This window comes from Narcine bancroftii, chromosome 3 (assembly GCF_036971445.1).
Source record: "Narcine bancroftii isolate sNarBan1 chromosome 3, sNarBan1.hap1, whole genome shotgun sequence".
NCBI classification, from domain to species: Eukaryota; Metazoa; Chordata; class Chondrichthyes; order Torpediniformes; family Narcinidae; genus Narcine; species Narcine bancroftii.
The window spans coordinates 336,903,255-336,916,466 of record NC_091471.1 but is presented as its reverse complement, the minus strand read 5'-3'; the positions used below and the strand labels follow the sequence as shown (position 1 = coordinate 336,916,466).

The 13,212-nt window shown below is 41.5% G+C and overlaps 1 protein-coding gene across 11 annotated transcripts in view; it reads right to left on the bottom strand.

Moving 5' to 3' along the window:
- Positions 1-13,212, bottom strand: part of LOC138759275 (serine-rich adhesin for platelets-like) — a 75,688-nt gene that overhangs the window by 51,909 nt on the left and 10,567 nt on the right. Inside the window, exon 3 of one of the 11 annotated variants that reach the window (XM_069929441.1) lies at positions 8,317-10,104. The exons of the other annotated variants lie outside the window; for them this stretch is intronic. Within the exon in view, the coding sequence (XP_069785542.1) occupies positions 10,063-10,104 (42 nt within the window). The 3' untranslated portion in view covers positions 8,317-10,062. Of the gene's footprint in view, positions 1-8,316; positions 10,105-13,212 lie in introns of those variants that run through there. 11 annotated transcript variants of the gene reach the window in all.

The window sequence follows — 13,212 nt, the reverse complement described above, 5'->3', positions numbered from 1 at the left end:
AATTAAAATACCATGTACCACAATTCTCTGGGCTAAATGAACTTTTTTGCTGCAATTTGCAGCCCTTTCAATCTTTAATCTCAATGAGGACTACTTATTATTACATCGTTTTTGTAAGACCTAGTTGTATACAAATTGAATGCAATATTGATGATACAGTACCTCAAAATGTTCTCTTTTCCCCAAGATATGTACAGCCATTATCAGAAAATGAAGATATAATAGTGATTTTTTTTTAAAAAATATACACCACACATCCATTCTGGTGTGAAAATTTGACATTGTTCAGCTATGTCTGATCTAAACACCAACAGCCAGCCATTTAGGCGCCTACATATTGTTTGGTCAACTGCTACTACATACCAATTCATCTGACTTCCTTCTCCACCAATAGACTCACCCAATTGAGTCCACCCATGTCAGACAGAAACCAATCACAAGAAAAACTTGGGAAAAAAAAGGCATTCGAGTTATTTATTATAATTTTTAAAAAATATTAAAACTACATGAATGTTTTTAAATGTTTTAAAGCTTTTCTCACACAACTGACAGCTATCAAAGACCAGGACATCTGGTGGTGGAGATATTCAGCTGAAACCCAATTGCCACTGGGAAATAGCTCAAAATCATTAGGATCCTTAAGTGCAGAGCATTTACCTATCTGGCCATTCACATCCCAAAATACTTTAGGCTAACAGAAAATCCAGCACAATATAGCTCAACACATAAATTCTGATGTCTACATTCAAACTAAATGAAAGAGACACAAGAAAGTACATCACATCTTTGTGCCGTGTTGCAATTATGTCACAAAACCAACTCCAACTCAGTTTTTACTTCTGGAGGGGTGAAACATGAAAGTCTGCAGATGCTGTGATTGCAGTAAATAAACAGAAATGCTGGAGGAACTCGGCAAGGTCTCATAGCATCCATAGCAAAGATATACAGATATTACCGACATTTTAGGCCTGATCCCTTCTTCACGGTATAGGAAGAACCGGGCAGCACCTGAATAAAAGAAATAGCAGGGGAGGAGCACAGATCAACAGACAAAAGGTGATAAATTGCATGCGGAGAAGAGGACTGGAGAGAAGAAAGGTAAACACACTAAAACGCTGGAGGAACTCAGCTGGTCTATTCAGCATCTATACGAAACAAAGGTACATCTCCGACATTTTGGGCCTGAGCCGTTTTTCAAGGGGAAAAAAAGATCAGAAAAGGAAGAAGCAGGATATTTCAGAAAGTTTCAGAATGTAATGGAGGAGGAATCCAGACCAACATAAGGAGTTCACAAGATCGCATCTGCTCCGCCATTCCACCACGAGCTCAACCATTTTCCCATCTAGTTCCAATTTCCAGCCTTTTCCCCATATCACCTGATACCGTGACTAAACTATTAATTTCCTCATTAAACTCCCCCAATGATCGAGCCTCCTCATCTGTATGTGGCAACGCATTCCATAGATCCATGACCCTCTGGCCAAAAAAATTTCTCATCTCTGTTTTAAATTGGAATCCTCTAATTCTAACTGTGCCCTCTTGACCTGGACTCACCCACCAAGGGAAACAACTTATTCACATCTACTCTGTCCAATCCTTTCAGCATTCAAAATGTTTCTATGAGATCCCCTCTCATTTTATACTCCAATGAATACAGACCAAGAGCTTCTAAACGCTCCTCATATGTTAGCCCTTGCATTCCAGGAATCATCTTCATAAATCTTCTCTGAACTCTCTCCAACATCAGTACATCCCTTCTAAGATAAGGGGCCCAAAACTGCACCTAGGTCTCACCAGTGCTCCATTGAACCTTATCAGCATCCCCTTACTCTTATACACTACTCCTCTTGAAAAAATGCCAACAGAGCATTTGCTTTCATTACTGCTAATCCAACCTGATGGTTAACCTTCAGGGTATCCTGCACAAGGACCCCCAAGTCCCTTTGCACTTCTGAATTTTGAATTTTTTTCTCCATCTAAATAATAATCTGCTCATTTATTTTTTCTTCCAAAATGCACAACTGTACATTTCTCAATCATGTATCTCATCTCCCATTTCTTTCCCCATTCTCCTAAACTGTCCAAGTCTCCCTGCAACTTTTCAGTTTCTTCAACACTTCCTGCTCCTCCATCTATCTTGGTGTCATCTGCAAATTTAGCCACAAAACCATTCACTCCATAATCTAAAATCATCAATGTACATTGTAAAAAGAAGCAGCCCAACACCGACCCCTGCAACCAACCAGAACAGGATCCCTTTATTCCTACCCTTTGTTTTCTGCCTATCAGCCAATGCTCCACCCAATCTAATATCTTTCCTGTAATTTCATGGGTTTTCATCTTATTAAGCAACCTCTTATGTGGCACCTTATCGAAGGCTTTTTGAAAATCCAAATACATAACATCCACAGCCTCTCCATTGTCCATCTTACTTGAGATTTCCTCAAAAAAATTCCAATAGGTTGGTCAGGCAGCTTCATGAAACCATCATGTCATGCACCTCAAGGTATTTCATAACCTCACCCTTGAGGATCAAATTAAATAATTTTCCAACGACTGATGTCAGACCTATAGGCCTGTAATTTTCTTTTTTCTGCCTCTTTTCTTTAACAGTGGAACCACATTTGCGGCCTTCCAGTCCTCCAGAACCATGCCAGAGTCTATTGATTCCTAGAAAATCATTTTCAATGCCTCCAAAATCTCTAAAGCCACCTTCTTCAGAACCCAGGGAACTTACCTAGCCTTAGTCCATTTAGTTTACCAAGCACTTTCTCTCTCGTAATCTTGACTGTATCTAATTCTATTCCCTGAGACTGTTGATTATCAGGTATATTACTAATGTCTTCCGCAGTGAAAACTGATACAATATACCCATTTAGTTCCTCTACCATTAAAATTTCTCCAGCATCATTTTCAATCAGCCCTATCCCCATGTCTCTCTTTTACTCTTCATATATGAAAAAACAGTATCCCTTTGTATGTTATTTGCCAACTTCCTTTCAATATTCATTTTTGCTTTCCTAATGACTTTCTTAGTTTCTTTCTCTAAGTTTTTGAAAGTTTCCTAGTCCTCTGTTTTTCCATTAATTTTTGCTTCCTTGTATGTCCTTCCCTTTTGCCTTCACTTTAGGCCTAACCTCTCTTGTTGGCCACATTTGTGCCATTTTTCCATTCATAATTTTCTTTTTTCTAGGAATATATTTATCCTGCACTTCCCTTATTTCTTGTAGAAATATCATTCAATTCTGCTCTGCCGCCCCTCCATCTAGTTTACTTTTCCAGTCAACTTGGGCCAGTTCCTCCCCCATACCACTGTAATTTCCTTTGTTCCACTGAAATATTGACAATATAAATATTGGTATCAGTTTCTCCCTTTCAAATTTGAAATTGAACTCAATCATATTATGATCTCTACTTCCTAAGGGTTCCATTACCATTAGTTCCTCAATCACCTCAGGTGCATTACACAGCACCCTAAACAGCCGATCCCCTGGTGGGCTTATCGACAAGCTGCTCCAAAAAGCCATCCTATAGGCATTCCACAACTGTCTCTCCTGAGATCTAGTACCTTCCTGACTTTCCCAATCCCTTTTCATGTTAAAATCCCCTATAATAATTATGACATTTTCCTTCTGGCATGCTTCTTCCAGCTGTAACTGTAGTCCAGCTCCTTGCAGCTGTTTGGGGGCCTGTATGTAACTGCTATAATGGTCCTTTTACCCTTGCCATTTCTTAACTCATCCCATAAGGATTCTACCTCTTCCAATCCTGTGTCCCTTGGCTCAGTCTGGCAGTACATGCGACCATCGACAGCCATGTCATTAAGGGAATAGGATATGATAAGGGACTAGACAAAATTTATCATGTCTTTGCGAAAGGAAACAGGGAATGGAGAGATGACGGGGGAAGAAGGGGGTGGAAGCCAGAGAAGTCAATATTAATGCCACCCAGTTGGAGGGTGCTCCAACAATTTGCTGGTAGTCTCAGTCTGGTAGTACATGAGACCATGGACAGACATGTTGGCAAGGGAATGGGATGGAGAATTGAAATGGGTGGGCACTGGGAGATCCACAATATTGCGGTGGTCAGAGCCAAGCTGCTCAACAAAACGATGTAGAGGAGACCATATTAGGAACACCCAGATGCATTAGATGACCCCTGAAATGTTGCTTCACTTGGAAGGACTGTTTGGGGCCCCAAATAGAGCTGAGGGAGGAAGTGCAGGGGTAGGTCCCAAGAGAATTATTGGTGGGGAGGGAGGAATGGACAAGTGAGTCATAACAGGAGTGGTTCGGCAGAAGGCAGAGAGGGGAACGTATCTAGTGATGGGATCACGTAGCAGGTGGCATAAATGGCGGAGGAGCATGTGTTGAAAGTGCAGGCTGGTCTGGTGGTAGGTGAGGATGAGGAATGCTGTCCTAGTTGGGTGGAGGGGGTCCAGGGTAGATGTGCAGGTAATAGGGGACATGCGGGGGAGTGCTGAGTTGATGGCGGTAGTGGGAAAGCCACACTGTTTGAAGGAGGACATCTCTGATGATCTAGCATGGAAGTCCTCATCCTGATGTGACAGAGATGGAGGGATTGAGAGAATGGAATGGAATCCTTACAGTTCAGGGTGGGAAGTGGTGTAACCGAGGTAGCTGTGGGTGTTGGTGGGTTTATAGACGATGCTGGTCAAGAGTTTTGTCTCCTGAGATGGAGAGATGGTGGGGGGGGGGGGGTGGAAGAGAGATACCAAGTGAATTTGATGTTAGGGTGGAAGCTGGCAACGACATCATCATGGGTACATGAGGCAGCTTCAAAATAGTCATCAATGTAGCAGAGGAAAAGATGAGGGGCCTTGCTGGTGAAGGCTTGTAGTATGGATTGCTCCACATAGCCAACAAAAAGACAGGCATAATTGGGGCCCATGCGGGTACCCATGGCTACCCCTTTAACTTGGAGGAAGTGGGATGAGTCAAAGGAGAAATTATTGAAGGTGAGGACAAGTTCTGCCAGCCAGTTGAGGGTGGTGGTGAAGGACTGGTTGGTTCTATTGTTCAGAAATTACCAAAGTGCTTTGAGGCCTTCAGTATGGGGAATGGAGGTTTATAGGGATTGGATATCCATGGTAAATATGAGGCGATCGAGTTCAGGGAACTGGAAGTTATTGGAGAAATGGAGGGCATGTGACGTATCCCGGATGTAGGTGGGGCAGGACTGGACCAGGAGGGACAAAACGAGACAATGTAAGCAGATACCAATTTGGTGGGGCAGGAGCATGCTGACACGATGGGCCTGCCGGGACAATTGGGTTTATGGATCTTGGGTAGGAGGTAGAAAAGGATGGAACAGGGTTGGGAAACAATAAGATTGAAGGCCATGCCAGGGAGGGGACTGGAGGTGAGAAGTTCAGAGTTGGTGCTTGATACAGTGGCTTGATAAGTTTTGGTGGGGTCAAGGTGTCGGAGAGGTGTCGTCTGGCTTGGGCCAGATAGAGGTCAGTGCACCAGACCACAATAGCATCAGGTTTGATGGTGAGGTTGGACGGGTGTGGAGAGAGTGGAGGGCCAGGCGTTCCGAGGGGGCGAGATTGGAATGAGTGAAGGGGATAGTGGTTGGCACAGTGGATGTCATGGTGGCAGTTTGAAATATAAAGGTCCAGGGCAGGTATAAGGACCAGAATGAGGAGTCCGGTAGGAGGAAGACATTTTAAAGCAGGAGAAGGGATCTGTAGTGGGGATGTGGAGAATCATGGTTGTGCAAGTTAGCATGGAGACAGAACAGATAGAAGAAGAGTTCAACATCATGGCTTGCATGGAACTCGTTAGGTGTGGGTAAAGGGGGACGAATGTGAGGTCTGTACCGAGGACAGAGTGTACAGTTTCCAAGAGGGGAAGGTCGGAGGAGGATTGTGAAGACCAGGCTGGGATTAGGGGGAGGTTCAATGGGGTGGAAGGAGTCAAGGTGGGAGGATCATGGGGTGGATCAGGAGGTGGAGGGTAGGAAGAGTCCAAGGGAGGTTGGAGAAGGTTGGGAAAGTCAGAGAGTGGAGAGAGAGAGAGAGGCACATGCACTCACAGAGCCAAGGTGGAGTTCGGGACAAAGGCTCGGCCCTGTAGGTCACAGGGACCAAGATAGAAACCCGCATTTGAAGCTTGGTTCTTTCGGTTACTGAATTCTGGATGAAAGTTCATGTCAGAGGCTTGATCCTTTAGGTCACTGGGGCCGAAAAAGAGACCTGCTTTTGAAGCCCGGTCCTGTGGATTGGCGGGTTAAGGATGAAAAGTTATGTCAGAGGGTTGATCCTGTAGGTCACAGAGGCCAAAGTGGAGACCTGTTTCACGAGCTAAGAAGAGACCACGTCAGGAGCTTGGTCCTGTAAATCTGCAGGGCCAAAGTGGAGACCCAGGTAGGGAGCCCCTGAGGTGGCAGTGTCAAGGGATGAGAGCTTCTGATTCTTGTGGGCCAGAAGGAAAGGTGAGAATTGATGGGAGAGGAGTGGGGGTTGGCTCTGTGAATGCAGATCTGAGGTAGAGGAGACGCAGAGAAAATGGAAGAGGGAGACAGGCACAGGAAAGGAGACATTGAGGGTTGGAGGGGCAGTGGGGAGGGAAGAATGGTTAACGGAAACCAGACAAGTCAGTGTTAATGCAATATTATTGGAGGCTGCCCAGACAGAAATCTGCTTTTTCCCATACCCTGAAGAAGGGCTCAGGCCTGAAATGTCAGTAATATATTTTGAATCCGGCCGAGTTCCTCCAGCATTTCTGTGTGTTTTCTACTTCTGGAGGAACTCAACTAAAATTCTAAGGAATAAGTTAGACATGAATGTGTCTGGTATCACACAGCTGATTTCAGGAAGAATATGGCTACATATAGAGGGGGCATAAATGATTACCAGTGGAATCAACTCAACTCACAACCAAAAGTTTCAAGGGTGAGGAAGTGGTAAATGAACAGTTTCCAATCCTGGGGATGAAATGTGTACAGACATTGGGTTTAGGAAAACCATTGAGTAGGAGCTCTCTCTCTTTATAGAAAAATCCCCAAGTAAGAAATGTCAGTAAAGCACCACAAGATTTTTAAAAACATAATCTCTGAAATATAAACATGGCTATCTTATTTGTTGCACAGGTGACTGTTTATCCAATTTCATCTGTATGCACTTCCTGCATACCTTGCTTCAACACTTGCTTTGAAATGACACTAGGGCACAATGTAAATGGGAAAATGCAGGTGCTTTATCTCCAGAGTATCAAATACACCATATCGAACAGCTCTAACAAGAGGGTACCACAGTGCCACGCTAACCTAAACCCTCAAAATTACTTGGAACTTATGCTCTGGGTGCACCAAAAATAAGTTAGCTTGACTATTTTGCATATTAATAAAATAGCAAATCTAGCTCCCCAACAAGATGTCAGAATATAAATATAAATACTCATGGCAGGTGAGAAAGTTCACAAAAGCATGTGAGAACACAGTGAGCAGTGACAGCTCAATAACAAACCCTCAATCATTAATTTTGTTTAATCTGCACACTTTAAAGGAACACCATCTTAGGCAAAGATATTTGACATAAAATTCATTAGGCCACTGGCTCGGCATTCTACTGCATTAAATGCTAAATACTAAATCACTGTATGCTTATATTTTTAATCTGTAGAAAAATATCCTGGATCTAAAAAATTTTAAATTGTTAATATGGGTTGGTTCTATCACACTATATCAAGGATTAAAAAAATAATCTCAAACACAATTACGACAGCAATTTTTTTCTCACCTCCCTCCCAAGAGCAGCAGAGAAAAGTGAGTATTACATCATCGGCAGAGAAACTACTGGAATAATTTTAATGGAACAGTATTTATTTGCACACTGAAAGGCAGGTATTGATTTGGGCTATACCAAGTGGCTTGTGGGCAGTTCTGGAGCCATACAGGGAGACCAAATGCTGGAACCTGGGTCAACAATCTGCTAGAGGAACTCAGTGGACCAAGCATCATCAGTGAGAGAAAAAGAATGTCAACATTTTGGGTCGGAACCCTTCATCATCTAGCCTGAAACGTTGACAATTGTTTTTCTCCCATTTATGATACTCGATCAGTGAAGTAGCTCCAGCAGATTGTATGCTATGGATAATACAGTCTCAAATTTTATATAATTTATATAAAAAGAGGTAATTAAATATATTAAGGTACAGTAATAAATATTGGCTACATGAACTTCAGTGAAACCTTTAATAAAGTCCAACATGTAAGCTGGTGCAAAAGGATCCATGGGAAGCTGACAAATTGGATTCAAGATTGACTTACTAATGAAAGGCAGAGGATAGGGGTGGAAGGTATTTTATTCCGATCAAAGTGTGTAACTAGTGGTTTATGGAATTGCATTTGGGCCTTTGAGATATATTAATAACTTGGATGTGAATACACCTCAGAATTCATTTTGCTACTGGCATCAACAGTTACATCATCAATAAAGATAAGCATGTCAGTACCTGTGACAGCCGTACATGTCCAGGTCATAAAACCTCCACCACCATGTTTCACATATGAAGCAGTTCATTTCTGCCTTCATATTTGATCTTGCACTCATCTATCCACAAGACCATTTTCCAGAATCCTGTAGGTTGTTTTATATACTTCTTGGCAAACTATAATCTGACCATCCTGTTTCTGTGACTAACTAATGGTTTGCATCTTGCACTGTACTCATTGTTTTCCATTCATAAACACTTCAAAAACACTTCAGGAGGCAGGTGTGGATGTAGCTCTGTCAGACATGCTTTTAGGTTTTTTATTCATTATGAGAATTTTTCTGTCATCAACAGTGGAGGTCTTCCTTGGCCTACCAATCCTTTGGCAATTACTGAGCTCACCAGTACGCTCCTTCTTCTTAATGTTGTTTCAAACAGTTGATTTCAGTAATCCTTGGCTTTGGGTAATGTCCTTACAATTTTATTCTTGTTTTGTTTTCAGACTCATAATGGCTACTTGGACTTTCATTGCAGAATTCTGTTCCTCATGTTGAAAAATAGCAACAAAAGCTTCAAAGCAAGCTTAGCTCTCTTATACCTGCACCAATGAAGCAATTAATGGTCCCCGAGTTCTCACAAACACCTGTGAAGCCAACTGTCCCAAACACCATGATGCCCTGAAATGGGGGAAACTACGTATAAAAAATGCTGGAATTTCTACATGGTCAAACCAAAATATAATGTATATAAATAACCTTGAATAAAATTTGGAATGTGCTTTAATTACATATGAATTATTTGATCAAAAAATGTAAAACTGTGGAGCACAGGAGATTACAGGAAAAAAGTATTTGTCCCAAGCATTATCGAGGGAATCTGAAGAGGAATTCCCCCTTGCAGAGTTATTATATTCTGCATTATGTTGTTTGAGAGGATGGCAGAGGTAGATACTCTGGGAATTATCTGGACAAGCACTTGAATTGCCAATGGACCTAATGCAGGTAAAGGGAATAGGGATAAGTGGTGCAAAATTTGGAATGGTTGTTCTGGGCCAAACAGCCTGTTTCTGAGCTATACAACTTTGACTCTGTCACACTAATTCCTGAAAGAGTTTTGGCATGGTATCATTAAAGATGCAAAACATGGAAATGATGGGATGGGGGTGCAAATTACATCAATTTCTACAAAATACTCAACAGGATTTTTTTTCTCGCTCTCACACCCAGGCTGACAACTGGGTTTACAGTAACAATCAAAAGTAAAATGAGTATTAAAAAAATACTAAATGTACATTGATAAAAAGATTAAATGTCCAAAATGGAACCTATTTACTGTTACTGAGCTAGATCATCCTCGAGGAACCAAGGAAGAAGCTTCTGTAACACAGACCTTTTATCAAACAGGACAGAACATAAATGACAGCTGAGCCCCAAACTATCCTAACCAACCACCTCCTGGAAGGCCTGCAAAAGCCCCAAGTGCATATAGCTTCCTTAGTTCAGCGGCAAGTTCATCGGCAGCAGTTTTCTATTTTTCTACACTGCAGTGTATAGACCCAGAATTTGAAGATATGCTGAACAATGGTTCCCTAATGCAATATTCTTTACATCAATTGCTTGCTGAATAATAGATGAAGCTTCAGGCCCTGCATATACACACACGAAGAAAACAGGGAATAATGAAATGTAGATACACTGGCATTAATACAACTCAAATTTTTGGTTCACTTCACAATTTAAAAAGAAAACAATTTTGCACAGGTAGTAGTTCAAAAACCTGTGGCTTTTTCAGTCACCCTCATTAGATTTTAAATAACTGAAGCATTTTCCTTTAGTTTCCTCAGTGTAAAGGTAGTATATTTGTTTTAGAAAAGCGATTTCAGAAGACATCCAGATGACAAGCGGTAACTCAAGGCCTGCCTTAACAAGCTATAAAGCTTTGAATAAAATAGTTAATGCTATTTAGAGCACTATATGGAGCAACAATCCTTGGTGGGATATCAAATTAATTCATGTTGGACTCCTGTCTCTCTCTGGAGTTAGTCAATTAGCAAGGAATTATGTACTCAATTCTGCATTATGTAGAAAGAGATCTTTGCAGAGACCAAAATGGATTAGTCATACCTAAATGCTTTCTGATTCTTATAGGTGTCTAACAGAAAATAAAATTCAAAATATACAAAATGTTTGGGGAAATGGGAAACATTGATGTAGTCTACATTATTAAACCACAGGCAAAATTTAGGATCAACAAGAATGTCTTTTTTACTCAACATGAGAAACTGATCATTGGAATGAGTTTTAAACATACATAACAAAATAAAAAATAGAATTAGGCCATCCAGCCCGTCGAGCCTGCTCTGCCATTCAATAAGATCATGGCTGATCTGATCACTGACTCAACTCCACCTACCTGCCTTTTCCCCATATCCCTTAATTCCTATTTTATGTAAAAATCTAACTAACTGAACCTTAAACAAGTTTAATGAAGCAGTTTCAACTGCTTCCTTGGGCACAGAATTCAACAGATTCGCTACTCTCTGGGGAAAAACAGATTTTCCTCATCTGTCTTAAATCTACTCCCCTGAATCTTGAGGCTGTGTCCCCTAATTCTGGTCTCACCTACCAGTGAAAACAATTTTCCTCCCTCTATTTTATCTATCCCTTTCATAATTTTATGTTTCTATTAGATCTCCACTCATAATCCCAGGCGATTTAGTCTCTCCTTGTAGATCCACCCCCTCATCTCCGGGATCAACCCGGTGAACCTCCTCCAAGGCCAGTATATCCTTCCTCACCAGAACTGCACACAGTACTCTAGATGTGGTCTCACCAGTACCTGGTATAGTTGTAGCATGACCTCCCTGTTCTTGAACTCAATTCCTCTGGCGACGAACGGCAACATTCCATTTGCCTTCTTTCCTGTTGTACCTGTAACCCAACTCTTTGCAATTCACGCTCAAGCACTCCCAAGTCTTTCTGTACTACAGCATGCTGCAGTTTTTCATCATTTAAATAATAATCTGCTCTATTTTTCCTACCAAAGTAGATGACCTTGCACTTATTAACTTTGTACTCCATCTGCCAGATCTTTGCCCACTCACCTAACTTAAGGATATGGTTATGTAGCCTCTCCACATCCTCTGAACAATTTGCTTTTCCATTCAATTTAGTATCATCCTCAAACTTGGCTACACCACATTCTGTCCCCTCTTCCAAATAATCAACACAAATGGTGAACAGCTGCAGGCCCAGCATCAACCCCTGCAACACCCCACTTCCCACTATCTGCCAGTCAGAAAAACACCCATTTATCCTGAAACTCTGCCTTCTGTTCAGTTAACCAATCCTCAATCCACGCCAATATACTTCCCTTGACTCCATTCATCTGTATCTTATTGATAAGTCTCTTGTGTGGCACCTTATCAAACACCTTATGGAAATCCAAATAGTTATCAACCTGTTCCCCTCTAAATCCACTAAGTCCTCAAAGAACCCCAGCAAGTTTGTCAAACAAGACCTTTCTGAATCCATGCTGCATCTGCCTGATGGAACCCCTTCGTTTTAAATGCCTCGCTATTTCATCCTTAATGACAGCTTCAAGCAGATTCCCAACAACAGACTTTAAGCTTACTGGCAGATAGTTACCCGTCTTCTGCCTACATCCCTTTTTAAAAAGTGGCGTGACATTTACTGTCTTTCAATCTGCAAGGACCTGCCCAGAATCCAGAGAATTTTGATAATTGATGACCAACACATCGACTATAATTCCCGCCATTTCCTTCAGTACCCTGGGATGCATCCCATCAGGACCAGGGGATTTGTCCAACTTCAGACCCAATAGCTTGCTCATCACTATATCTTTTGTAACAATTATTTTATCGAGGCCCTCACCTCCCTTCGCATCCCTAACACCACTCTTCGGCATGCTGGACGTGTCTTCAACTGTGAAGACTGACACAAAATATCTGTTCAATACCTCGACCATTTCCTCATTACCCAATATCCCTTTCTCATCTTCCAATTAACTTGTGTTGACTCTAGCCACCCTCTTCCATTTTATATATTTATAACATTTTTTGCAATCTGTTTTTATATTTTGTGCTAATTTAACCATAATCCTTCTTCCCTTTTCTTATTTAGTTGTCCTTTGTTACCCTTTAAAGTTTCCCACTGCTCTTTGTACACGTGAGCTTTTAATTTTATACTGCCCTTTATCTCCTTAGTTAACCAAGGCTGGCTCTCCCGTCTCTTACTGCCCTTATTTTTAAAAAAAAGGAATATATTTTTGTTGAGCACTGTGAAAAATCTCTTTGAAACTCTTCCATTGTTCCTCAACTGTTCTGCCAGCTAGCCTGTGCTCCCAGTCCACACTGACCAATTCCTCCCTCATCCTGTTGTAGTCTCCCCTGTTCAAGCCTAATACACTAGTTTTAGATCTTACTATTGCATGAGAAATTCAATCATACAATGATCGGTCTTTCCAAGCTACTAGATTGTTCATTTTACCCATCTCATTGCACAATACTAGATGTAAAATAGCATTCTCCCTTGTTAGTTCCTTAACATGCTGCTCAAGAAAGTTATCACGAATGCATTCCATGAAGTCATCCTCCAGACTACCTCTACCAACTTATTTTCCCAATCTACCTGGGAGTTAAAGTCTCCCACCACAACTACCGTTTCGTTCTTACTTGCTTCAGTTATCTCTCAGTTAATGGCCTGTGCCACAATGCTATTCTTATTGGGTGGGC